The sequence below is a fragment of the Cornus florida genome, unplaced genomic scaffold (genome assembly GCF_030987335.1).
Source record: "Cornus florida cultivar Cherokee Brave unplaced genomic scaffold, ASM3098733v1 CherokeeBrave_3.0.0_Hap2_Chr09, whole genome shotgun sequence".
Classification (NCBI taxonomy): Eukaryota; Viridiplantae; Streptophyta; class Magnoliopsida; order Cornales; family Cornaceae; genus Cornus; species Cornus florida.
In genome coordinates this window covers 70,052,735-70,079,511 of record NW_026775579.1, presented here as the reverse complement: position 1 = coordinate 70,079,511, position 26,777 = coordinate 70,052,735, and the positions used below count along the sequence as shown (strand labels likewise).

The 26,777-nt window shown below is 34.5% G+C and overlaps 3 protein-coding genes across 6 annotated transcripts; 1 reads left to right on the top strand and 2 right to left on the bottom strand.

Annotated features, from left to right (window-relative positions):
* Positions 1–3,833: 3,833 nt before the first annotated feature.
* On the top strand, positions 3,834–6,558 carry LOC132273336 (uncharacterized). Its single transcript, XM_059774308.1, has 3 exons — positions 3,834–4,282; positions 4,878–5,039; positions 5,355–6,558. The coding sequence occupies exons 1-3, from the start codon at positions 4,075–4,077 to the stop codon at positions 5,831–5,833; spliced, it is 849 nt and encodes a 282-aa protein (XP_059630291.1). The 5' UTR covers positions 3,834–4,074; the 3' UTR covers positions 5,834–6,558.
* Positions 6,559–6,909: 351 nt separating this feature from the next.
* On the bottom strand, positions 6,910–12,792 carry LOC132274275 (polyadenylate-binding protein 3-like). The gene is made up of 7 exons (XM_059775516.1): positions 12,321–12,792; positions 10,292–11,070; positions 10,092–10,169; positions 9,886–9,975; positions 8,142–8,441; positions 7,566–7,784; positions 6,910–7,382 (listed from the first exon to the last, which is right to left on the bottom strand). The coding sequence occupies exons 1-7, from the start codon at positions 12,589–12,591 to the stop codon at positions 7,194–7,196; spliced, it is 1,926 nt and encodes a 641-aa protein (XP_059631499.1). The 5' UTR covers positions 12,592–12,792; the 3' UTR covers positions 6,910–7,193.
* Positions 12,793–15,460: 2,668 nt separating this feature from the next.
* On the bottom strand, positions 15,461–25,586 carry LOC132274274 (uncharacterized). Of its 4 annotated transcripts, none has more exons than XM_059775512.1 (10): positions 25,362–25,586; positions 23,849–23,900; positions 23,129–23,202; positions 22,690–22,791; positions 21,908–22,045; positions 20,517–20,568; positions 19,937–20,010; positions 18,626–18,715; positions 16,318–16,402; positions 15,461–15,876 (listed from the first exon to the last, which is right to left on the bottom strand). In XM_059775512.1, the coding sequence occupies exons 1-9, from the start codon at positions 25,484–25,486 to the stop codon at positions 16,360–16,362; spliced, it is 750 nt and encodes a 249-aa protein (XP_059631495.1). In that variant the 5' UTR covers positions 25,487–25,586; the 3' UTR covers positions 15,461–15,876; positions 16,318–16,359. The 4 variants fall into 4 exon arrangements, with proteins under 4 accessions (XP_059631495.1, XP_059631496.1, XP_059631494.1 ...); XM_059775513.1 differs by having other exon boundaries at positions 15,461–15,872; XM_059775511.1 differs by lacking the exon at positions 16,318–16,402 and having other exon boundaries at positions 15,461–15,872; positions 18,622–18,715.
* Between the last annotated feature and the right edge of the window lie 1,191 nt (positions 25,587–26,777).

Here is a 26,777-nt window from a genome sequence, read left to right as displayed (position 1 = left end):
TCCTTTTGAAATAACCAGAAAAACCCTTTTTCTCTACCAAAACAACCATTTGTTATTTAAGCAAGCTGTTAGAACTAAGAATGATATACAGTGTCGTTATACCTAATGACACGCCCTTAGAATATCTAAATTCTTTATGTAATTTTCCTAACCTTTTAAATCAAGCCATTGCCTTCGAACAGAAACTAACCCAAAATTTTATGCCAGAAAGTCCAATTCTCCTTCAAATCCACAGTACTCCCCCGGAATAGGTAAAAGATGGAGCTATAATTTTGGGACAACATTGAATTTACATTCATTCTGATCCAACTGAAGTCAAAATTCTTACCGAACATGTTGATTTTGTAAATAACTTTTGTAATGAGATAGAACCAGCTACCTTTAACCATTTAGTGTACTATAAAGCCTATCGACAAATTAACCCAAGCTACAATCCTGGTTTCAGACTCTATGATCATAATATCAACATGGAAATTTTTGTTAAAGCAAGAATTCCTCATGTCATTAAGTTCCCTCCAGAGATTGAGATATCCCCAGAAGTTGAAGAACTAATAAATGAAGAAAAGATGTTGTTAGAATAGTTTGATCTTTTCTATAGAAATGAAGAAACCATCTCACCAGACAGTACTGATGAATACCTGGCCCGCAGGTATGCTAGAGCAAGAGTTGACAGTCCAACAGATAGTACTACCGACAGAAATTTGTCCAATATGCAAGAATTCTAGTGAAAAGCAAATTCTCCACAGTATACAAGAAAAAACAACTTCAGCATTCAAGAAAAGTAGATTCTCAACAGTGTACAATTAAAAGCAGATCCACCGAAAGCAAATTCTCAACAGCAAAAGTAGATATTTCTCCAGAAGAAGACATCAACAGTTCAGCAATAATTCATGTCATCTTATCTCTAAAGCATCTTGAATCTCAATCATCCATGCAGCATCTTTAAGCTCAACCGCTGATTTATCCCTCTCTTCTGCTATAAAAGGACCCTTTCTGCTCAAGTAAAAGATATCGAGTTTTAGAGCAATCAAGTCTAGAACCATCAAGCATTCTAGCTTCCAGTTTCCAGTGTGTTTTGTGACTTCTTTCAGTATATTTCCTTTGTAAAATATAGTGTGAGAGTGTATCCATGTATAAACAGTGTGTATCCATGTATATATTACTTATGAAATAAATTATCCAATTTGACTTATTCAAAACCTCCTAATCCCAATTTAGTATTTTCAGTACTTTCGGGTAAAAGACTTCGGTCGACAAAAAGATCTAATATATAGATTTTATATAGCCAGACAGTATAGATCCTAGAATTTTCTTGAATCCAACTAGTACAAGTCGCCTTAGTATTAATTTAATAATTTGTTCTGTGAGTTGACTCAAACTGTTGACTTGTTGGCCCGTTCTTGTTGGTGTTCAGGCGTTTTTACAGGGCGTTATCAAAGCGTTATCAGGTTCGGCAGTCATTTCTGTGATTTAATTGTTAAATTTATTTTATGTTATTTTGCATGCTTTTATCTGGTTAGATCCAACTCAATTTTGGTATTAGAGCTTATACTGTTTCGTTAAATTTAATTTATATATATGATCTTTTGTCTAAAGAAGTCTCTAAGTCCATATTAATCTACTGTGAAATTTTATTATTTTATATGTATTCAAGGATCTTTTGGGAAGCTTATAGAACAATATAAGATAAAAGTATTGTTTTGGGTCTTTAATAATAATATAGTTTGTTATGTGGTCTAAAGCATAAAGTAAAGTTCATTTTAGAGAAATATTGTGGTGGTCAATCCATTAACTGAAACTTCAAGACTTTGTTTTCATTTTAGTGTAACATTTGGGCCTTAAGCCCATGTATTAGTAAAAATCCCATTTTTTAAAATGAGACTATTGGATCAAAATTAAATAAACGGGTATAACGGGCCGTGATACTATTGGCAAAGCTCGACCAATTTGTCAGCCGAACATGAAAATTCATGACGGCCCAGTATGAGCCTAAGATAAAGTCCAAGGAAAAACCTACTTGTATCTCCCAAAAAAAGGAGGGAGTTCTCTTTGGAAATAGAAAATCTTTTTTGTTTGGATGTTTTTTATTTTTTATTTTTTTTCGTATTTGGTTGTCTTAAAATATTTATAAATAGAAAATATATTAGAATCTAAAAAAATAAGTTATCTATCAATTTTCGATAAGTTATTTTACATGCCATACTCGATAGACTCGACCTAGATCTTTGTCACACAAAAAAAATAAAAATAAAAAATATTTTAAATAAAAAAAGAAAATATTTTTTTAAAAAAAGAAACAAACGTAGCCCTAGTGTGCAGAATTGTTCCGTTGACCTTTGGGAAAAATAAAATTTTGGTGATTAACATTGAAAGAGATTTGCTTTACAAAAACTTTAAACTCAATAAAAAGTAAATAGTGATTAGTGCCCACTTGAAAAATATTTGCCAATAAGTGACCATTTGTATTGCATATTATATACTCTCTTTTTTAAAAAATAAAAAATAAAAAATGAAAAATGAAATGATTTATTATAAGAGTTGGAATCAAATCTAGAACAGAAAAGAAATTAATTATCTTACAGAACCAGCACCAAATGGGCACGGCCAGCTTAAGTCCGTCACCAAACACATTTTTGGGTTACTCGGCTTGTGTAACCAAACACTACCCTAAAAAAATATTTTACGTAAAAAAGAAAATATTTTTTGAAAATTTTTCATCGAATCAAACATACTTTAAACTCAATAAAAGGTAAATAATGACCACTTGAAATTGCCAATATAAGTGACCATTTGTATTGCATATATATATATATATATATATATATATATATATAAAGATGCAAGAAATTTTGCCTCTCAGTTTGGAAAGAATAGTTCTACACTTCAAATATTTTCCTACCCATTTCCCCTCTATTTTCAGTCTATTTAAAAACTGTTACAGATCTTTTAGAAGCTTCCTAACTAACTCCTTGCATTGGGCTAATCGCCTGGGCCATTCTTGGTCATGGGCTCAATTTCTTCTTTCTAGAGTCGGGCTTCCAACCTGAATTCCCGGTCTTGGGCTTGACTAATGAAGACTCGAAGAAATTTTCCCTCTCAATTTGGAAAGAATATTTCTATACTTCAAATATTTTCCTACCCATTTCTCCTCTATTTTCAGTCTATTTATAAATTGTTACAGATCTTCTAGAAGCTTCCTAACTAACTCCTTGCATTGGGCTGATCGCCTGGGCCCTTCTTGGTCATGGGCTCAATTTCTTCTTTCTAGAGTCGGGCTTCCAACCTGAATTCCCGGTCTTGGGCTTGACTAATAAAGACTCGGTCCAGTACGATTGTCCTTGTCTGACCCACTCTTAACCACTCGAATCGTACCCGGCCCAGATCATTTTTGGTATTTTCAATGTGTGTGTGTGTGTGTGTGTGTATATATATATATTTAAATGAAATGATTTAGTATAAGAGTTGGAATCAAATCTAGAACAAAAAAGAAATTAATTATCTTACAGAACCAGCACCAAATGGGCACTGCCAGCATAAGTCCGTCACCAAACACATTTTTGGGTTACTCGGCCCGTATAACCAAAGTACCAAACACAACCCTTAGACGTGATAAATTTAAAAGCACTTATTAGCGCCAAAAATTAGTACCAAATCACATTAGTACTCGAAAAGTGAGAGAGGAGAAAAAAATCACACCAACTCTGCTCGACAATGCCCACAATCTTCATCGCTCTTCAATGTTGCCAGTGTTCTACAATGCAGGCAAATGTCTCTCTCTCTCTATACATATATACACATACATACATAAAGTGTATATATATGTATATATTTGATAGTCGATTTTGTTGTTGTTTTGATGCATATACATACACATACATAATTACATAAATTGTATAGATTTATGTGGAAGTTTGTGTGTGTGTGTGTGTGTATATATGTATATGTATATGTGATTGTTGATTTTGGTGGTGTTTTGATTTACAGGTGAAGCAACAGAAGAAGAGCAGCAACAAGTGGGTTTGTGTGGTGTGCAACGAGAAGCAATCGGTACGGAAGGTTTATGCTCAAGGATTCATGGCCAGGGATGTTCGCAAATTCGTTCAGAGCTTCAACATGTCCCGCCAATTTGCCCAAGAACAATGTACAGAACAAACCCTAGATCCGCTCCTTGAACAGATCGACCACCACTTTGATTCGAGCAATGACAAGAAAAGAAGAACCGATTGGAGCGAGTACATTGATCCTGAGGATGATCACGATAACCAAATTGAAGAAGAACAAGGTAGTCATTCATGGAATCCAATAGAAAATCGTAAAACACACACACACATATATATCTATAAATGTTGCAAATTTAGTTCATATTCTATAATTTTTGTTTTAAAGGTAGCTTTAAATTGTTTGAAGAGTAATATAAGTATAAATGATGCTTTGTTAAGCCCTAAATGCAATTCAAGTAGAAAATTGCAATGTGTGTGTGTGTGTATATATATATAAATGAATTTGTCGACTTATCATGTTTCAAATTAAGTTCATTTTCTTTTTAATAAAATGTCCCGTTTCTTATGATTTACTATGAAATCGTCGGAAGAGTATGAAGAACAAATGATTCTGTGTAATATACCTGAATGGAATTGAAATAGAAAATAATTACACACACATATATAAGAACAAATGATTCTGTGTAATCTCTAAATGCAATTCAATTAGAAAATTGTCACACACACACACATAAGAACAAATGATTCTAAGTTAAGCCCTAAAATTTTGATCATTTCAGTTGATGAGTTTCAAGCACTTTCGAAATGCCAAGAATAAAGTTCCAGCTAGTTTTGAGGAGTTCTAGTTAGTGATAATTTGATATTTTTGGTGTGCAGGGGAGGTGTTCGAACAAAAGTTTGTGACAGAGTTGCCTAAAGCATTGTTCAAAAGACCAAAACTGAATAAATATTCGACCGGTATAGATGCCAAAGATGGTGAAGAACTTTTCAAACCTGTGTTCTCAAAGAGAAGTTCGAACAAGCATATCAGCTCTCGAGGTAATGCAGCTCTTCGCCTCTTCCATTTCACCATATTAGCTCCTACAACATGAAATTGAGTTGTGTGCTTCAGTTCACTTGCCCAAAATGGCCAATTATTTTCAGAAAAAACGAAGACTCCTTGATTAATTTTTTTTATGATTTGGTGATTTACAGTCATCCAATTACTTTAGTACTTACACTAGTTAAAATTTAAATAGATCATTAAGCTAAATATAACCATGCCCTCTTGATTTTATGCCTAAAACCTCTAATTTAGGCACTCAAATCTTCTTGTATTGCAAAGCATATTTGCTCACAGTTCGAATATTGCAGAGTCGTCGAGAAATTGCCAGCCTCACACTATCAAAGGAGCTTCCAAATGGAGTGATTATAAGATGCCAGATGAGGAAGGCGTCTCTGTAGATGCGGGTCCAAGGAGATGTAAACCAATGACGAGCAAAGGGGCTTTTAAATGGAGTGCTTACACAACACAAGATAACGATGGTGATTGTGCAGACAAGGAGCCGAGGATATGTCAACCAACGATGACCAAAGGGGCTTCTAAATGGAGTGATCGCATGACCCAAGACAATAACGGTGACCTTGCAGGTAAGGTGCCATGGACATCTCGGCCAACAATGGTCAAAGGGGCTTCAAAATGGAACGACTACATTGCAGATGACGATGATGACTTGCAATTCAAAAATAAGAGAGACGTTGCAGGGGATGTGGGCGAATGGGACCATGGTGTGTTGGAGACAGCATTGAATGATCAAATGGTGGAAGAAGACATCCACCCTGATTTCCGGTGATCTCAGCAATGTTCCGGCATTCTGCATTTGATTTTCTGGCTATCCTGAACCAGAATAGGCTGCAACTGATAAATGCTCATTACATTTTTTGTCTAAAGACTCGAATGCGAGCTGAGTGATGTTCTAATGATCATAGACATTGCAGACACACTTTTGTAGGCTCAAGCATATGAATTAGTTTTATATGACTGAGTTCTAGGCAAGAAAAACTTGGATGAGTTCAACACATTTATATCACGGGTTTTAAGCAAGAAAAACTTGGGTGAGCCCGGTGCACCATGCATCGTGACTCAAAAAAATTGAACTTTGAGTGCGGTGCGTGGTGCACTGGGCTCACCCAAGTTTTTCTCGTTTTAGGCATGTTATGTGACGGGATTATTGGTATGGGATATTACTAGTGGTTGTTGGATTACGAACACTATTGTAAAATCATTTCAAATATTGAAGGACGATCTTCTCAAGTCTTAATACACGGTATTGTACCTATTTCTGGATATCCTGGGATTATTGGTATGGGATATTACTAGTGGTTGTTGGATTGGGCGGGAAAAACTTGAATGAGATCAACAGATTTATATCACGGGTTTTAAGCAAGAAGAACTTGGGTGAGCCCGGTGCACCATGCAATGTGACTCAAAAAAAAAAGTGAACTGTAAGTGTGGTGCACTAGGCGCACGGAGGTTTTCTAGTTTTAGGCATCTTATATGATTGGATTACTGTTACGTGATATTACTAGTGGTTGTTGGATTATGAACACTATTGTAAAATCATTTCAAATATTGAATGACGATCTTCTCAAGTCTTGATGCACAGTATTGTCCCTGCTTCCCCGAACTCTACCATTCCATCTCATGTGGTGGAGCACACAATACTCATTTGGCATCTACCGAGTTCGGAGGATGTATCATTTTTTTTGGCGGTAATGATTTAAAATCTTTTGAAACGGCCTTTTTGAAAAATCTTTTGAAACAGCCTTTTGTATATTCAAATCTCCTTTCCCATTTTTGTTTAAACCTGCTGAAAATTAACCATCGAAGAACACATATAATAAAGAAATGGAAGACAATGAAGCAGTAAAAAATCCCCCAAAACAAACCATGAAACCTGAATTAAGTAGTCAAAAAGACATGTAGTCTAAACAAAATGAAAAAGACAAAAATGATAATAACACCCTGCTTTTCCCAAGTCTTCAGTACAAGTCCACACCAAGTCAGAAGCCTAAGATAAAATTAGTATAGAACAAAACCCCCCAAAAACAATCACCAACTCATTGGCCCTGTAAGAAGCAAAAACTAAACAATGGGCCCCACATCCACGTCAAAAAATGTGTTTCTCAACTTAAATTAGGAATCAGACGGCCTCAATTAGATCCTGATGCTGCTAAGCAAAGGACATCCGTGGCCTCAGCAACTTTTTTCTTCAGAGCATCTGGAGACTCAATGAGATGGAGTACCTCTGTTTGGTCCATCTCCAGCAGCATGCCGGTGACTTTTCCTGCATTATCATGCCCGAGACGCTGTACGAGAGGAAATAGATGTTCACCCAGCATCTGTCATTTCGACACCAATATAATGAAGAATCAGGCGCCAACAGTTCAAAATTATTGTCAACTTGACTTTTAAAGGTATTAGTTCCGTTCATTATAGCGTTCATCTCTAGTTTACTGAGATCCCAAAATTCGATCAAATTACTATCACCACACTGAAGAAGAGGAGAAATGAAAACAATATACCTTCTGCTGATTCTCTGGAGTAGCAGAAGCCAAAGCAGAAGCAAGTGTTGACATGGCCTCTGGCCCAGATCGCTTGGCTGAAGTTGCCGTCCCAGAAACATCAAGAGGCAATGACATTATTGGACTCACGAGACCTCGATGAACCATGGATGGGTGGTGCATGCCATTTCGATTGGCCATGTATTTGAAGCTTTGGTTGGAGTTGTGATGATGCACCACCTATAATTAAATCAACAAAAAAATTATCACTTAGAGAGATCAACAATAAAATTAATCATCTAAAGATGGCCAGCCTAGTCCTTATAAATTCGGAAACACTTCACTGACATGAAAAGACATTAGCTCCATTTTATCATTAAATTTAAATAATAGTAAAAGAGAACCATAAGGAAGCCAACGCATGTTCCATTTACCGCTATCATTTACTATCAATAAAACAAGTAGTCATCTACTGAACCTTGATTGCAGTGACATGATGACATCAACAATGTATCTTCATCCTAAAACGAAGACAGGAAGGAAGAAAAAAGAAAGGAAGGAAGGAAATGCTCAGTGAAACCAGTAAGCATAATGCACCTGCGGCTGCCGCATCTGTTGAGGATTTCTACCCCTCCTTATGCCCGACTGCTGACCAGGTTGTCCATGCCTTAGCACTTGGTATGGCCAAACGAAATTAGGGGATCCACCCGAGTAAAATCCAGGAAACAGTTGCTGCTGAAAGCCATAGCCAGCAGGAAGAGGTGGTACCAGACCAGGGGTATCGTGACCAAAGTAAAGTTGATGAGGAGCAAGCCTAGGTGGCCCAGGGTAGAATCCAGCCATTCCTGTAGGCAAAGATGCCATTCCAGCAGGTGCTCCTATGTGAGAAAAATGCGCCTAAGGTACAAAGAAATTATATCGTGAATAAAGCTTGACACCAAGAGAATGAGAACACACACACCCAAAAACTGCATAGGGCACAAAATAGTGGTAAAGCAAATAATCCATTAAGAGCAGCAGAAAATACTAATTAACATGGAAAATTTTAAGAATTCAAAAGAAAATAAAAGCAAGTACATATAGCAAACGGAATGCAAACAAAAATGCAGGAATTTAAATATAAAAGATAACCAAATCTTATAATTATGAATATACAAATTATTGAACAAGATCTTGGGCTCATTTCCAAATTCAATTTATACAAGAGACTCCATGACAAATGATGATCATTGTTAATAAATCATAACAAGTGATGATCATTAAGAAATTTCATTTTGGGTTCTCAAAGAAAATTCTTTTTTTTCCTTCTTGTAACATTAAATTTATGATTCCCTCAGACATCATTTAGTAGGTAGACAAGCATGAAAAGCCCAACAGAATTGAATCCTAATACAAACTCCAAACAATTGTTAACTATTTTTACAAAAACAAATTAAGTTTTCCAAAGTAAAACTACCAATTTTAGTAGAGCGTTGACATTTAACAAATACAACTAATTATTATTATTGTATTTGGTATTGATATTCATTTATCTAAAACAAAGTCTGATAATGATAATTGATAACATGTAAAAGTATACTTAATATTGTGTCTGCAGGGAAGTATAAGAAAATTTTATATATCAACACCCCGGAACCAAGTTGATTCCACAAATAAATAAATAATATATATATATAGGACATATTATTCAGGTAAATATATATATATATATATATATATATATATATATATATATATTAATTAACACTTTAGAATAGTAGTTTGTAAAATTATTGATTAGAGGACATATTATTCAGGTATGGAGCTGAAAGTAGCGGAATAGGCTATAAACTAAAAAAGCATTCTGTTTATACAATTCAATCAACAATGCCAAAACCTAATACTGAACCCTCAGATCAAATATGAATCTAGGTTCAGAGTTCAAGTATCTGTTATACTTGGAAGGCAAAGAAACAGATGCCTCACTTTTTGTTAGAGCACCAGTTCCATCTGAATTTCAAGCATTCATGTTCCTATGTCCACTGACACCACAATTACAAATTGCAGAAAACTACTGAATAGCACAATATCCTTTTCCAGTTCAGAATAAAAAAGAGTGCTGGTAAAAATCTGTATATCAACTATATCAAAGTAGTGCTTGAAAAGCTTATCCAGCACAACATAATATGCACCCAGCATCAACTAGACACCTTGTCACTTTGTTCCATACGACATGCATCAAAAACCCAAAAAAGAAAAAAGAATTCATAAACTAATTTAGTACTTCAAATAATTTTCACTGTTATTTCCAGGACATAAACAATGAGTGTATCACTAGCAAATGATGTGATGAAGAAATCACCTGCATTTGAGCCCTCCTTTCTTCTTTGCGTTGTGCAACGGCAACATACAGAGGTTTCCATCCAATCATCTTCCCGTTCATTTCAGACAACTGAACAAGATTTAAGAGCAATCACCATTTCATACATGGAAATGGAAAAGAGAGAGATCTGCCAAGGAAAACAAAAGCAGAAGGAAAAGGAAAAAAGAAAAGAAAAATCAACTTACAGCTCTTGCAGCTTCCTTTGGGGTAGAAAAGGCCACAAAACCGGACCCCTTGCTCACCCCTTGTGGATCAAGCATGACCTGAACAAATTGTTGCATTATATAAAGACGAGGTTAGCTAGCTACATAAGTTTAATTAAAAGAAAAGGAAAGAACAGTTTTTTACAAGGATCATTCATGAATTTCAGTTTAACCACATATACCTTGCATGATGTTACAGTCCCAAACTCAGAGAATAGCTCTTTCAGTTTTTCATCATTTATTCTGGCATCAAGATTTTTAAGATATAAATTAGCGCCTTGTAAGCTTTCTGATGTATTATTTCTTTCCTGTTCATACTTGGTTTTAAATTCTGCCTCTCTTTCTGCTTTTCTTTGAGCCTTCCCCACGTATAAAACTTTGCCATCATTGATAGAGGTCCCGTTCAAGTTCACAACTGCAGTAGCAGCAGCATCTGGGTTTTGGAAATTTACAAAACCAAAACATCTGGACTTTCCATTTGCATCTCTCATAACAACTGCGCTAGTAATGGTACCATACTTTGCAAAAAATTTCCTAAGGTCCTCATCAGTAGTTGTTTCAGAAAAGTTTTTCACATAAACATTGGTAAACTTTGGGGATCCATTTGATTGGTTCCTGTCTTGATGACGAACAAAAATACCAAGATAAACTTGTTTATCATTTATCAACATGCCATGTAACTGTTTAATTGCATTCTGTGCAGCTTCCTCCTGATCAAACTGCACAAATCCATAACCTTTCGATTTTCCATTGCCATCTACGGCTACCTTGCAAGAAAGCACATTGCCAAAGGAAGCAAAAGTGTCATGCAATGCCTTGTTATCTATTGATGTGTCCAAATTCTTAACGAAGACATTAGCATGTCCGCTTTTCCGGATACTAGGATCTCGCTGAGAAAACATAATTCTGATAGGTTTGCCATTGATGGGTGTAAAATTCAAAAGATCCCTGGCATTAGCAGCTGCAATTTACAGATCACAAAAAGGTCAGGGCCAAAAATTAGCTACAAAATAAAAAACTAAAACATTATGCCTACCTAAAATTCTTTCAACTTTTACAAAAGCATTGATAACCTGCATTCCGGTGATTATGCAAATAACAGACACAGGTATTTTCTCGAAATAGTAAATCACTCAATGTAATGGCTCGTCCAGGTGTGTACTAATGCCACAAATAAAAAGCATCCAATTTGACCAATAATGTGCAGCAATGGAAATACACACTATGACCAATAATTTCCACTGAAAATACACTTCAAAAGAAATATGAGACCTTAAAGCAAAAATAATAATAATCTGTTTGACATATTAAAAAGGGTTGACGATATAATTTCTGAAAAACCTATAAAAAGAAAAATTAAGAACACACCAAAAACTTAATATTTCAATTGTATACTTTCCAAAAGGAAACACCATCATATATAAACTATTCACCAGCAAAAACCTTCACAATGGACAAGAAAGCACAATCATTGCAATTGAATATCATATTGATAAAACACAGTAATGTGAAAAATAAATAAATAAAAAACTTCAGAAAAATAAAATAAATAAATTAAAATTCCTGGTCATCTATTACATTTTACAACAAAAACATATACGCACACACATAAAAGAGATACTAAAACCCTAAATCCAGTATCACGTAGCACTAAACCCATCAAAGCATCAAACAAACAAATCATCAACTAAAAATAACTTCAGAAAAATAAAATAAATAAATAAAAATTCCTGGTCATCTATTACATTTTACAACAAACATATACACACACATATAAAAGAGATATTAAAACCCTAAAACCACTATCATGCAACAACCGATCAAAAAATAAAACAAACAAATCATCAACTAAAAATAACTTCAGAAAAATAAAATAAAAAATTCCCGATCATCTATTACATTTTACAACAAACACATACACACACATATAAAAGAGATATACTAAAACCCTAAAACCACCATCAAGCAACACTAAACCCATCAAAGCATCAAACAAACAAATCATCAACAAAAATTAAATACAGAAAAACAAAATAAATAAATAAAAATTCCTGATCATCTATTACATTTTACAACAAACATATTCACACACATAAAAGAAATACTAAAACCCTAAAACAACACTAAACCCATCAAAGCACCACACAAAGAAATCATCAACTAATTAAAATAAAATGTACCAAAACAGAACGCAACGTTACAATGTCTTACCGTCTTGAGCGTTACTGAAATTGACGTAAGCGTAACCCAGCGAGACTCTTCTAGCGTGATCCCTACAAACCCTAACCGAAACGACTGGCGCCACCTGGTTGAACACATCGTAGAGTTGTCCTTCGGTCACAGAGACATCGAGATCGCCCACGTACAGCGACGCATTGGCGAACCCTCCCGGCGCCGCCTGCGGCGTTTGAGGTGGCGACGCCGTCACCGACTGATTCTGGTGGGCTGGTTGCGCCGATGGTAGTGAAACCGCCGTCGCCATTACTGTATTAAGTTGAGAACAAATCAATCAATGCACTGAAAACAACAAAAGATATGCAAATGCTGAGATTAGGGTTTGTATGTGAGAGTGACTAGTGTTGATTTTTGCTTTCGAAATCAGAGCATAGGAGGGAAAAATGAAGAAGTGAACAGAAAGGTGTACATACATACATACCATATATATGCGAATGTTCAGAGAAAATTTGTAGAGAGAGAGAAATAGAGGAGAGAGAGAGAGTGGGGACTGGTCCGAACCGTTTCTATAGTGCGGAGGCAACGATTAGGACCGGGCACGTCTGTTTTGATGACGTGGCATTCGTCCATTTTTATCGTGTACCCCGGTGACGTGCTCTTTTTACGTTTTTATTTATTTTGGGACAATCTTGCCCTTGCTTCATGGGAAGGAATGGAGGGAAATGGCATATGGAAAGAAAATAAATGAGAGAATTTTTCTGTTTGGTAGAACGGATATAGAATAAGAAAGGAAGTAATGTGGAAGAGGTATCTTCAATGGAGAAATTTTTATATGGTTCACGGCTACATTGTTTTTGTCGGGTCACACGGAGTTATACATATCATTTGTGAAGAAGTTATTACATGGTTTACATATCAATAGTTAATGGTCTCGGCCTATTCATTATTGTGTTAAAAATGTGTAAGTTTGTGTTTTTTTAGCTTTTTTTTGTTTCGTGTTTAATAGTAATTGATGGGGACAATTCTAAAAAGTTCTTGTTTTTTTATTTTTATTTTTTTTGGTAACTTTTTATTTACGTGGCCGCTTTTTATTTGACGAAACTATGGAATAATTTCTCATCTTTTATGTACAAAATTTATAATTCTAAATTCATCCAAAATTGAGGTGAGAGAGAAAGAAACTAATTTTATTACTCCTTTTCCAAATTTGTTAAATTTTTATATTGGTATATTTATAAATCCTTTCTGAGACAGTATTATTCTTTTCAAATTTTCTTAATCACTGGTCACCAAATCATAAATATTCAATAAGCATGATATATAATTTAATGAAAATGGCCTCAGGCTAGACTTATTACTTTTTCTAGTATTTTGGTTTATAAAAGAAAAAATGAAAAATTGTGTATTGTTTGTGATGTTGCAGTTTTTTCCCCCCTGAAAATTACCATACAATAAATATATATATCTTCTTCTTTTTTTCTTTTTCTTTTTTTCTCTGAAAGCACAACTTTGAAGTTACTAGAGCATTAAATTTAAAATAAATTTAGGATTTATTTACTAATATAAATATGTGTACTAAGAGCACAATTATTCATTCATTACACATTGATTAATACGTAGTAATATTTGCAGAGTTTTCATTTATGGATTTAAAATTGTTCTATTCTTTATTCCTAACTTTTGCTCCTTGTTCGTGTTTATATTCCTCACAATTTACGTGCGGTGACGACCCAAACAAATCTAAGAAGAAAAGAGGTGGTTGCGATGGCGGAGGTGGCTGCGGTGGTGGTGGTGGTGGTGGAAGCTGAGTTTATAGCACACGTATGTTATTTAGAGTGGAGGGAACTGAAAGCTAGTGGTTAAGAAAAGAAAAAATGTATTTTGACTTATTTGTTTTCCTTTTTCAGTTAAATACTCCGTGTGATGTTATTTTTCATAGTATTCTTCGCTATAAAAGAGATTGATTTGTTCAAATAGATCACACATTATTAAACAGGTGTTCAACATTAAAATATGTATATATATATATATATATATATATATATATTTCAAATACAATATTATAGTATAATTATTATAAAAAAAAAAGGTTTAGAAATTTTTTTTTATTTTAAAAAAAGTATTGAGATATATATCATTATTAATTTAAACCAACATTTATTAGTATAATATAACTATCTTAGCTAATTTATTAATATTTTTTGTCATATGAATCTTAGTTCAATAAGACGACATACAATCATTATTTAAATTTATTCATTAATCAGTACATATATACATTTACCCAATTTTATTCGTACTTTCATTAATATAGTCTATATCTCTTCGTCATTTTCGTATCCTATTTTCTAATTAAAAAAAATAAAAAATAAAAATAAAAAATTGAGATTTTCCCCTGCATTGCCAAGATAATTCTTTAAAACATAAAATTAGAGTTTCACCCTTGCCGATCATATATCAAATCACTACCTCTGAAGGGTTTTACCTGGATAAGTTTATCAATGTTAAAATTTGATTCAATCCGAGCTCCAAATATTCGGTATGCAATATTTTGCATCCCAACTACTTTTGTGATCATTTAATGACACAAATTACCGGCTGCCATACTGATTTTCATCACAACATAGTGACGGGTTTCTTAGAGACTCATGATGATTCATCAGTGGGCGTATATAGTCCCGTTCCACATGCACCAGACAATTACAGAGACAAATACATTCATTTTCCTTTCCTGATCTCATATTCCATCGACTTTTGATGTATTTCCAGAAAACTCGCAATGAGATCGAGACATTACCTAGTGATCTAATTGATAGAGCACCCAGCTTCCCGAGCAAGTGTGCCCTAGTTCGAGTCCGCTCACCCTAGTTTGCCAAAAGGAAGAAAGAAAAAGTACTGCAATACAATACCTGCCTTACCTTGACAATGTTTCATTTCCATTGCTTTTCTGTAACGACAGCACACAGCAAAACAACATAATATCTGATATTCAAATACTAGAAAGACAACTGAATGGACACACTGCGACTCTCTTCCTCAACTCTTTCCCATCAAAACAGCTCTTGTTAATAGCTCTTGTTAATTTAATCCAGTGATAGCATTTACACACTAGATTAAAGGGTTTCAAAGCAGTGGCAAAGGAAAAACAAATTGACAAGCAGGGACGAAACCGAACATAAGCAATCGCCACAGTTTAACAGTCGACAATAGGTTTCTACATTGAATTTTTATCTGTCATCATAAAAATTCAATTTTTACCATTATCAGTATCAATGTAATAACATATTACTAAGAAACAAGAACAGGAATAGGAAGATATTCAAACCATCAAAAAAAAAAAAAGAAAAGATGAAGCTGCGGTACGTAGGTCAAATAGATTTTTACAATATGCATGCTGAAATAATATATAGGCCAAATTCATACATATGATGATAGAAAGCTATACGACGTCAGAACTGTGTCAAATGTCAGAACCGTGTATCATCTAAAACATACCAGATCGGTATGAACCTTTCTTGCCCATCAACCTCATTGTAATCCCGTTTCACCATTACGTTCTCCGATTCTCTCACAAGTCACACCTGTTTTCTGCCTACCACAGTAACAATAAAAAAAAAGTTCTCAACAGCTTCAAGGCAAAAAATGGAAAATGAAATGCGGAATAAGAAACGGAAACATTGTATATCCAGATATTCAAAACCTTCCATGCCTGATATGCAAATACATAATTTTTTGGAGCAAATAGACTATATGGAAAAAGAAATCCCAAAATACTTTAACTACTATTAACTAGGAAAAAAAAAAAAAAATACTTCAACTATTAACAACTATAACATGTCGCATCCAGTGTCAAATTTCATAAAAATTATGCATGTGTTGTACAGGTATTGAGATAAATTTATCTCTAATACAGGGACTGCAAAATGTAGATACCTATTATGTTTGATTCATGTTTCAACAACAATACAATAAAATAAAAATGTTTATGTTCTGTTCCGTAATAATGTATTTTGAACCTTTTTGGACTGTTTACCTTTCCTCTGTCAAAAACTGCCAAACTCTAAGGAGAATGTGATCATGGAGTCACCGACACTGTAGGCAACATCTTAAAACCATTCCTGAAATGTTCAGATGCCAAAATACATATCACCACTAAAGGTTCAAATGATGGGTAGAGCTACAGATCTCTAGATCTTAATAACTCGCTCCATTTACAGATAAAGTACACAATATGAGATAGTCTGGTTTAGTCAATATGTGAAGAGGAAATGGCACAACTAAAATATTAGCAAAGCCGAATTTTTGCTTGAGTTTAGATAATATCAATCTGATGGTCCCAAGAAATATAGAAAGGCAAATGTATTGCTCAATAATTCCTACTAGTTAAACTTACAGCCTATAATGTATCTTCTATTCTACCCAGGTGAAATATTTCAAATTGAACTAGTACACAACTTGTGAACTTGATGCAGTCCATAATAACACATGCTGAATACCTTAGTAAAATAGTTAACAAGATCATTCTTGCTCAAACCATCAAAATCAAACATAAACAAAGCAAATAATGAATAACTCAATTTAAAATCTAAATGAATCAAATTTTCAGTTCATAACTCAAAGTGAGTACAGTACTGCATCGAGTTGACCCAAGATCACATTTTTTTTTTTAAAAAAAAAAAAAAATCATAAATTTCGTATTTGATGCTTGATATTTAAGTTTAAATCTTATTCTTAACACTAAATATATACAGTAGATCATCTCATAATTTTTAAAGCCAAGTCAACCCAGTGACATTTCAAGTCGTCATGTTCTGAGCCAAACATTGGTTTAACTGAGACTTTGGAAGGCCTATTTATTACCTGTGTGACTATGACAGTACTATAACTACTGGTACTGTTGCTGCAGCTACTATATGATTATAACTACACTTAGACGGACCATTAAACGTAATTCTTATTTACTCTTGTCAAGATGTTCTGTTTCAGATATTTGTCTCACCATATCGTTTTCCTACTTCTGCTTGAGCTTCCCCACAAAATTCTATTTAAACTTCATTGAGATTTAGCCGGATTTTTACACATCAATTGGAAGTTCATAGATTTTACACAAATTTCCACACATAAATACAGCATTACATAAGACTTGAATTTCAGCCTCCAATAGGAATTACTCAAAAACAATTTGGGAAGTCAAAGAAATCCAGTAGCCAAGCATGAGCTTGATTATTTTAGTTCTGAGGGAGCTTGTAGTTGCAAACAAGAGTTCATTAATAGAAATGAACAAAGTGGTCAAATTGCAGTTCCAGAACCATACTAGCTGCTTTTCCGATATCTCAGGGAAGTGGGTGTTGGAACAAATCCAGCCTTCCTATTCTCATTATTTTTGGCCACTTCAACCGAACTTCCCTTGTTTAAACCCACCCTTTTGTTAGATGATTTGAACAGTTCTAAATTCTCCAAATTTAGATGAGCTTCCCACATGCCTCACTGCATAAGCTAAATCCTCAAGTTCCAACTGAAGTTTGGATTTCAACCGAGTTTCCACTTTCCAGTACTCATCTCCTACCAGAGAAATTCATTTTAAAAGTTCAATCTGCTTTATCCACAGTTTTTTCTTTCTGAAATTCCCAACAAAATGATGTTCACCTCTTTTTCCTTTTTATTATAATTATTATGGGGACAAAATTCAATGCTAAAAGATAAAACTATGAGTTCAGTGATCCACGGAACATGTACAAAATTCACAATCGCCACTTGAAGTTCCTCTGTTCTGTTCTCAGGTTTTTCTCTTTTTCTACATGCAAGTGGCACCTTCTCTTTCCATAGAATTAGTGTACGATGTTTTGGTATAAATTATTTGGTTGGTTCAGGATCAGAATATGTCTCCATTAAATAATAGAAATAGTGTATTGCTTCATAGAAAAGAAGAAAAAAAAAAAACACATTAGGAAGCATGGAATGTGGCAAACTTCAGATTCTCTGAATCACCCTTGCAAATTCCAAAATGTATTTTAAACTCAATTACTAATTAAAACAATCATTTTGAAGCGAAGTATATATAACAACCAACATTCAGATTTCTTTTCCAGATCATCAAATTGAATTCCAAAGCAACCATGAGGCAAATCAAACTAAATAGCTATGCACTCATCCATATTTCATTAAACTAAAGAGTTTCACTGTTCTCCAGATATGCTAAGTTGCTAACCAAGTCCATTCAATAAATGCCAACGTTCACATGATGAACAAGTGAAAACTTAATTTTCATTCTCAAAAAGTTCGACTAGGAATTACTAACAGCTGCTGCAGTACTTAAAATTGAAAAGAAGTGTTTGACTTGCCTCGTGCTGCTATTCAATAGAATAAGGTAAACAGGATCTTGAGATGAGAGCTGGAAAAGCTGCAGCACAATGTAGGCACAAGTAGTGATGCTGAAAAGATGAAAATGCATTATCAGCGGAAGACAAAAGGAGGAGCAAAGCCTAAAAATCCATTACTTCAATTGCCAAATAACTGGAGAATATTTCGATTTCTTTAAGCATAATTGCTAAGTTTCTAAGGTCATGATGGACAGGTAACATACATATCCTTTTTGACATGCATCATCTATTCATCTTGCATATATGTACATAAGGGACTACTATTGTGAGACTTGTCTTTCGAATCCTTGCAGAATTAAATACGAAGAGAATTTTGGAGAAGAAGAGGATAAGATGCACAAAATGTGTGTAACGAGTAGCAGATAGCTATGCATGAGTTCTTCCTATTTAAAATTTACAAGGCATACAACATCAATTTGGCAGTCTAAACTCAAGGATATTTCCTATTCACAAATTTGTCAGAACTGCCTTGCGGAAGATTGCATTGTACTCTTCTTTGAGAAATTATGAATTTCATTCAATAAGAACAGTTTCAATCTTTCCTCCATTTGTTGTGTCTTGATATTGCTCCAAAGAGTCTTGATAATTTAAGAAGTGAAAACCCCAGCAAGCAATCGCCTGAATTGTGAAGGAAAACTAAGTTTTGTCCTTCCAAACTGCACTTGGAATTATATTGGTTAACAATTATAGATCTATAATCTATGGAACTTGATTTTAAAAAGAAAAAAAAGAAAAAGATTAACTGAGACTAAGGCTTCGCTTGTTTGGACGTAAAATATTTTTCAGAAAATATTTTTTTATTTTCTGGAGTTTGGTTGTCTTAAAATATTTATGAAGAAAAAAAAAAATTTAAAATTTAACAAAAATAATTTATCCATAAATTTTCGGCAAGTTATTTTACATGCCCCGCCCGATGGACTCGACCTCAACCTCGACGTAGACCTTTGCCAAACACCGACAAAGTAAAAATAAAAGAATATTTTACCTGAAAAAGAAAAATATTTTCCTAAAAGAATATTTTACGTTGAAACAAATGGAGCCTAAGTGATGTAAATGCAGCATTTTGTGTTCATAACAGATACATATTGTCGCATATAAGGCCAGCCAGACAATAAGGTTCCATGGCTATGTAGATCCTATAAAAGAAAACTAAAAAAGACAAACTCTACAGCAATTTTTGCTTTCTGAAATTATAACTATCAAAAACTATATAATAACAAATCAGTTGAATTGCATAATGGCAGATATACTAAATCAAGAAGGAAAATTTACCTGCCAAAACATATCAATAAAGCTATCCAAACGAGTGCGCTCACCCAACTTGATTCTTTGTATGCTACCCAAACCTGATATCACATACAAAAGAGAAAAAGATACAAAGAATCAAACGAAGACATACTTTTCATAGTACAGCCAACCATATACAAAATGTTCTGAAAGTCTGCCTGAGAATGAGCATACTGTGGATTTACCATCTTTTTGTTAGCTACAGAAGATAGAAATATGAATCGTTTGTATATACACACACACACACATATGGACTAATTACATTCTTGCTCCTGTTACGTACATCCAAAAAGTTAAAGCAGAGGTTGCATTTTTTTTTGGAAGGTAAGTCGTGCACACAATATAGTCCCAATTTGGGACTAGATGTTGCAAGTTTATTAAGAATTTACACAGAAGATGATCATATTCTTAGATAACTAAGATTATATGGAAGCTTTTGAAAAGAAATACTGCTAAGGTTTAATTCGTTAATATTCTTTTTCTTACAGATTAAAGGAGGTAAAATAGGTTGATCTTCAAGTAGCAAAGGAAATGCAAGATGAAGTATCTGAGAATTGAGACATACCGATAGAGCCACAACATTTATGTAGAAGTCAATTAGTGTTGCTGTCATCCACCTGCAAAGATCTTAGCTACTTAAATTCACATTGTACATAAATGTGTAACTGCAAATATAGATTTTAAAGGCAGTGGCAAGAAGGCTCCCTCACCATGCACACACACTGATGCAGAGGCGATACCTACAAAACTTGCTTCCTATGAGAATGGAAGAAGCAATGGCAAGAAGCTCAAAAGATGGGTAAGTGGGTTTTAAGGTACACAAAAAGAAGTAGGTTGAGGGGGTGCTTTCAACTAGATTTTGGAGTGGGATGAAAGGGTCACTACTGTGGCTAAGATGAATTCTCCTACACTTATACATGTCTGGATGTGTGATCTGACATGTTTCCAGAAAGCCGTCCATTTGCATTTGTGAGCAAGCAAGAGATTTTTAAACCAATTTAGATGAAGAATATGCACATGCTTACACAAAAAATAGAAAAGCATATGCTTTTAACATCACAAAGTTAGAGATTCCCACCCATGAGCAAATGCCCAATTAAATAATCCTAGAGAACATTTGTTATTATGACTGGGCAATAAGTATCATACAACGATAATAGAGATACCCAAGTCCTTCAATAATTTAAGCTTTTGATTCCAAAATTTTACAAATGTGCATTTCCTCACCATGGGATAACACAATACACCTTCATACTAAATTTTTATTTCAGGGTTTTGGATGTTTTGAGAGGGACAGGCATTCCTTGTTTCTAATCCTCAGATGATGATTCTAGTAGACAACTCTACAAACAGTTAAAGTCAGACGCAACTTTTGATACATGAAGTGGATTTTGGGGTTAAAAATTAATTTGAGGCCATGAATGGTCATAACTCATATGTAGCAGGCATCTGGATACCTTATCTGATCCTGACAGATTCACATCATAAGATCTCCTTTCTCCATATTGAGGTTTCCAGTAGGGTGAGAAGAGGTAGTATTTCCAAATTTTGCCCAGGCTCTTAAAGGCTTAGAAAGACCAATAAATTCCTAAAAAGCAGATCTCCATCTAGAGGAGGTAGAATGATGTTAACCAAGTAAAACTTACTGGATACCACCCTCTATTCCCCATCATGAATCAGTTGCTAGCTGCAACTTGATTCCGCCTTCTCTTCTCAGCACCCCATCCACCCAAACCCCAAGAGCCATCCCACCACCTGCTATTGTGACCGTTGCTCCCACACGTCCATCACTGTCTCTCCAATTGCTATACCACCACCACCCAATCACTATTGCTGCCACCACATATCAAGACCATACTCATTATTGTTTTTTTTAACCTATCAAGACCATACTCTTTAACCACCACATATAGAGATTATAATGTACAGTATATTTACAAGAAGCAAAAGACTTACGGTGTCAAGAGCTCTCTGCGAAAAGGCGAACCATCCGTCAAGAGAGTGTAAATCAGAGTTCCCAACATTAAAACACCCAAAGCACTGAAAAGAACTCTTGCAGTTACAACAGAAAACTTCTTTCCGTCTACACCATCCCTAAATGACAAAATATGTCAGTGTATAAGCAGATCAGGTTATATGAGGATAGTACCAAAAAGGATAAAGGAACCATAAAAACACAAGAACCTGCATCACATAGCATCAAAAAGAAAAGATCACAGTATACTGCACTATCAACCATTTTACCAGCACTCCTTCAAGCACCCTTGACTAACAGGGACCACATGGGTATAACCCTTTAATTAACTATTTTACCACCTTTTCTTCCCTTCAATAACCCAATGATTCTGGATTTAAAAAAAAAAAAAAAAAGATGCAAAAAAAATGTATTATTAAGTAAAGATGTGGATATGTCTCGCATACAAATAAAAGCAAGGCATGGTAATGTACAGAGTGGTACATTGGACTCAAACTCGCGTCCTTATACTTGATAGCCCGAGCTTTAATCATTGTACCATCTACAACCTAGTGTATGACCCGCCTATGAGGTGTGCTAGGAGGGGAAGATTGAAGAAAGACCTATCATTTGGCGTTATTTTGCAAAAAGTGGCTGTACTGAGACTTGAACTTGCTCGTGCTTGTGGTCTCAAAGCTTTACCATCGCACCAAGCAATGACCCCTTTGAATAACCGCTAACAAAATATATTTTTGCATAATTACATCAAGTTTTCCACACTTACTTGCTGCGACGTCCTAATAGAACATAGAACATTGGATCATTTGAAGATTCTTGAGATGACAGCTTAAGGAATTGCAAAACAATGTACCCACATGTAGTGATGCTGTAAAAAGAAAGGGGGAGATCAATCATATAACATATGTCAAAATGTTAATATCATGCAAAAACATCTAGGGAAGATAACTAACTGGGATATATGAAAAATGACCTTCTTTCAATGACAACACAATACATTTATTTTGTTTTTAAAAAGAATCTTTTATTAGGAGCTCAGAATTCAGTTGGTGACTGAGAATAATTAGATGCTTAGAGTTTATTTCTAGAAAAACAAGTAAAGGCAGACTCTATTTCAACATTACATTCATGAAATCTCTCAGCATGTCAGACCTTAATGATGATGAACATAGGAATCACAAGAAAAGGAACAATAAGAAGCACACCTTCCGAAACATACTAACAGAGCCACCCAAAGTATTGCACTAATCCAGCTAGATTCTTTGTAGGAAACCCAAACCTGATATGACAAGCATACATATATAGGTGAAAAATATAGTCTTTATAAGAAAAAGGGAAAGCTATCAACTTCAAATAAATAAATAAAAGATAGGCTTCCGATTATAAACATGCTTAAAATACAACATTACTAGATAGGACAGAACTAATGAAGAAACTAGGAGGAAATATGATCATTGGACATATCTTCACAGGAAACCAATATAATAGTATAAAGGAAGGCAAAAAAGTTTGGCCCCATCATGTTCTCACTGGTTATTCTCCCACGTATGTGCAAAAAACTTCCACATTCAAACACAAAACTGCAAGAGTGTGTATATGACATAATTAGAAGCCAAAATCAATTTAGTTTTAATTGCTGCCAAATGCACTAATTAAGATATAAACTTTCATAAATCCCAAAATTTTCAGTTAAGACACCCATATGCGAAGAGGAAGAAACATTCTAAATGATAGAACTTACAACAAAAGTTTATTTTGACTACTTTTCCAACAAAGTAAAAATTCACATTTTGAAGATTTAGTGGTAAATTAATTTAATATAGCCTCTCTTTTTTCTTTTCTTTTTTTTGCTGTTAAATAAAAGGCAATTGTGAATGTGTAGTCATCTACTGATCTTAGCAGTAATATTAAATATGCTCTCATACCCCCAATGCTACAATATTGATATAGAAATCAACAAGTGTTGCTGTCATCCACCTGCGACAAATTCCAAAAACATCACTTTAGTAAATAGTGTTTCATTCTTTGAACTAATTTATAGTACTGGAAGTTAACAACAGTATTATTGACAAGACAGGTATTATGTTCCACAGTTCTGCAAGCTGCAACTGGTGTAGCAGGTAATGGCTACATCATAAGCGACGGTGGGTTACTGGCAGTATTGTGGTGTCTAATTAAGCAATGTCTCATCCTCTCGTGAGTCTGTTTAAGGCTTCTCTAGTGACTTAAATTCTTTTAGGCTGACTCGAGCTGAGTTGAATGCATCATGAACTTTTATTCTACACGAAAACCAATCCTATGTACCTTAATAATTGTTGTGAAGCTTCTTGAGACCATAACATGAATTATATAACTCGCCTCAAAGCAATTTATTATATTGTCAAACAGAACAGTGTAATTGTCCTATAGTTCATCCTCATTTCTAGATCAGAATTCTCCATTCCCTTACTTAATACAATAGAGATCAATTGTTTACTTAAACAAAAAACAATTAAGTTGAAACTTCAACTTCAATGGATTAAAATCTTGCTTGTTTGCCACTCCTCTGAACTTTCACTACCTAATTATACTATACTTTCTAAAGTTAAATGGTTTTCAATATTTCACTTGAACTTCAAAGACAGCTACAGCTTAAAAAATAAAGTTTTTTTTTTTTTTTTTCAAAAACTGTTTGGGTGAATCTTCAATTTCATGATCAAGACACTCTATTTACTCATACCTTTTTTAGACATGATTAACTATTCTCCAGGATGCAAGGTCCTATTTTCTTTGTTAACGAAGAATCACCCCATCCGCTAGCCCTTTGGACACTCAGATGGTTTGAAAACTTCGGATGTATACAATTGTCCACAAACCAAATTTAAGTCCAAGCCTCACGTTTGGTGAATCTCAAACCGGAGACCTAAGGGGAGTACCCCCTGGCCCCTAGGATGCCAAGGTCCTCATCATCGTCATTATTGCCTTAATCCCACATGAATTCTCTCTCTCCAAGATTTGAGTGAGAATTCATCAAATTTTTTTGAAAATAGGTTTTACAGTCGGTTGTCTACCTATTGCCTATTGGTCCTATTAAACATGCCAAAATTATTGGGTTTTGTGGATTGATGACGAGAACAATTTTCATCAATGACTCTCATTTTTCTAGGGAGCAATTAATATACAAGCTAATAAGGATAAAACTTGGAATTAACCAAAACATGTTAGGTTGTTAGGTCTATGGAAGAAGAAATTTAAGTCGATACATATTCATATGAGAATAAATTGATTACATAGTGGGGTTAAACTGTTTGTATTCATCAGTTGTGTCTCAAAATTAGTTTACAAACTACAATTCCAGAAAATTCAAACTCATAGATAGTCGTTCACAATGTTTCATTAGCTATGATATATATATATATATATATATATATCGAGTGTGTGGAGAGAGAGAGAGCATACGGGGTAAGAAGGCTTTTACGAAAAGGAAGGCCATCAACGCAGATAGTGTAAACAAGAGTGGCCAACATCACACATCCCAGTGCGCAGAATAGAGTTCTCAAGGCCACTGCCAACGATATAGCCATCGCTCTGTGTGTTTTTGTGCGTGTGTTTGTGCCTGAAGAAGATGAGGAAAGGAAGGAACAGCGCGAGAGACGAAAATTGTGGAAACGCCATCTCCACGACTCCACGTTTTGACTAGTCATTTAAACAAGGACGGAACAGTACGACGTCGTGCTGTAGCATTCTTAGTTACAGAAGACAAAGGGTCGGATTTGAATTGAGAAGTGAAACGGGTATTAGTGGATGGGCACGAGTATTATAACAATTTAAGTTTTTTGATTAGTGAATTAGTATTTCCATTACTGTTGGTACAAGAGTCAGATTCAGTGTCGGACTTAATTTTTTATTTGTGTCACATCAAGCACCCGACTCTGAAGTGTCCGGTTGTAGTCTTGTGTAGGGCTGTATCCCACATCGGATTCGAATAAAAAATAAATTGAGTCAGATTTAGTGTCGGACTTAATTCTTTATTTGTGTCACATCAAGCACCCGACTCTGAAGTGTCCGGGTTGTAGCTTTGTGTAGGGCTGAATCCCACATCGGATCCGAATAACAAATAAATTGAGTATAAATGCGTATGCAACACTGTCTAATACTTTAAACTTTTGAGTCAATGGAAAAAGTCTACTCTTCTAGACTGAATTACAGTTTTTATTTTATTTTATTTCCCAATTACCTTCAAATTGGAAAATTATTGAACAAACCCAATTTTTATACAGAAAAATTAAGAGGAAGGTCTTTTAACCAACCCACAAGTTTGACATAGCATGCTACATGTAAATAAATAATAAATAATTATTGTTAATAAGAAACACACTTACACACCCATTTAGCCTATTTGATGATTTAAATTCTCAACTTTAATACTCCGTTTGGTTGGAGGGATGAAAAAATAGGTGAAAATGAGAAGAGAAAGAATAGATAAGACATTCCTAAAGAAGAGAAGATGTGTCCTTCAAATTTTGTTTGGTCAGATGAAATGGATAATAAAAATGATGGATGTGATGGTACATTTTTTTTTATTTGGTTGGAAGGAAAATAGGTTTTTTATATTCTTTTTACCAATATACCCTTAATATTTTAAAATTATAAAAATTATATATCCATTCCAAGTTTGTAGGAAGGTTAGAAATGAAAAATACATGTTTTTGTTAATTTTATTTCGTTCTCCCTCTTCTTTCTCCCAATTTTGGACGGATTGAAAAATAGAAAGAAATAATAGATGTTCTTCCTTCCTTACTTCCTCCCTCTTTTCCCTTCCCTCCAATCAAATACCTAAAAATTGTTTTATCCACTCTCCCATCCCATCTCAAT

Coding starts and splice junctions, on each gene's coding strand:
- LOC132274275 (XM_059775516.1), bottom strand. CDS start 12,591: ATGGCGACGGCGGTTTCACTACCATCGGCGCAACCAGCCCACCAGAAT. Junction 11,071..12,320: donor TTTCAGTAACGCTCAAGACG/GTAAGACATTGT, acceptor TGTAAATTGCAG/CTGCTAATGCCAGGGATCTT. Junction 7,383..7,565: donor CTCCAGAGAATCAGCAGAAG/GTATATTGTTTT, acceptor TCGAAATGACAG/ATGCTGGGTGAACATCTATT.
- LOC132274274 (XM_059775511.1), bottom strand. CDS start 25,486: ATGGCTATATCGTTGGCAGTGGCCTTGAGAACTCTATTCTGCGCACTG. Junction 23,203..23,848: donor TCAATATTGTAGCATTGGGG/GTATGAGAGCAT, acceptor TTGTCATATCAG/GTTTGGGTTTCCTACAAAGA. Junction 20,011..20,516: donor TAAATGTTGTGGCTCTATCG/GTATGTCTCAAT, acceptor ATGTGATATCAG/GTTTGGGTAGCATACAAAGA.
- LOC132273336 (XM_059774308.1), top strand. CDS start 4,075: ATGGCCAGGGATGTTCGCAAATTCGTTCAGAGCTTCAACATGTCCCGC. Junction 4,283..4,877: donor CCAAATTGAAGAAGAACAAG/GTAGTCATTCAT, acceptor TTTGGTGTGCAG/GGGAGGTGTTCGAACAAAAG. Junction 5,040..5,354: donor CAAGCATATCAGCTCTCGAG/GTAATGCAGCTC, acceptor CGAATATTGCAG/AGTCGTCGAGAAATTGCCAG.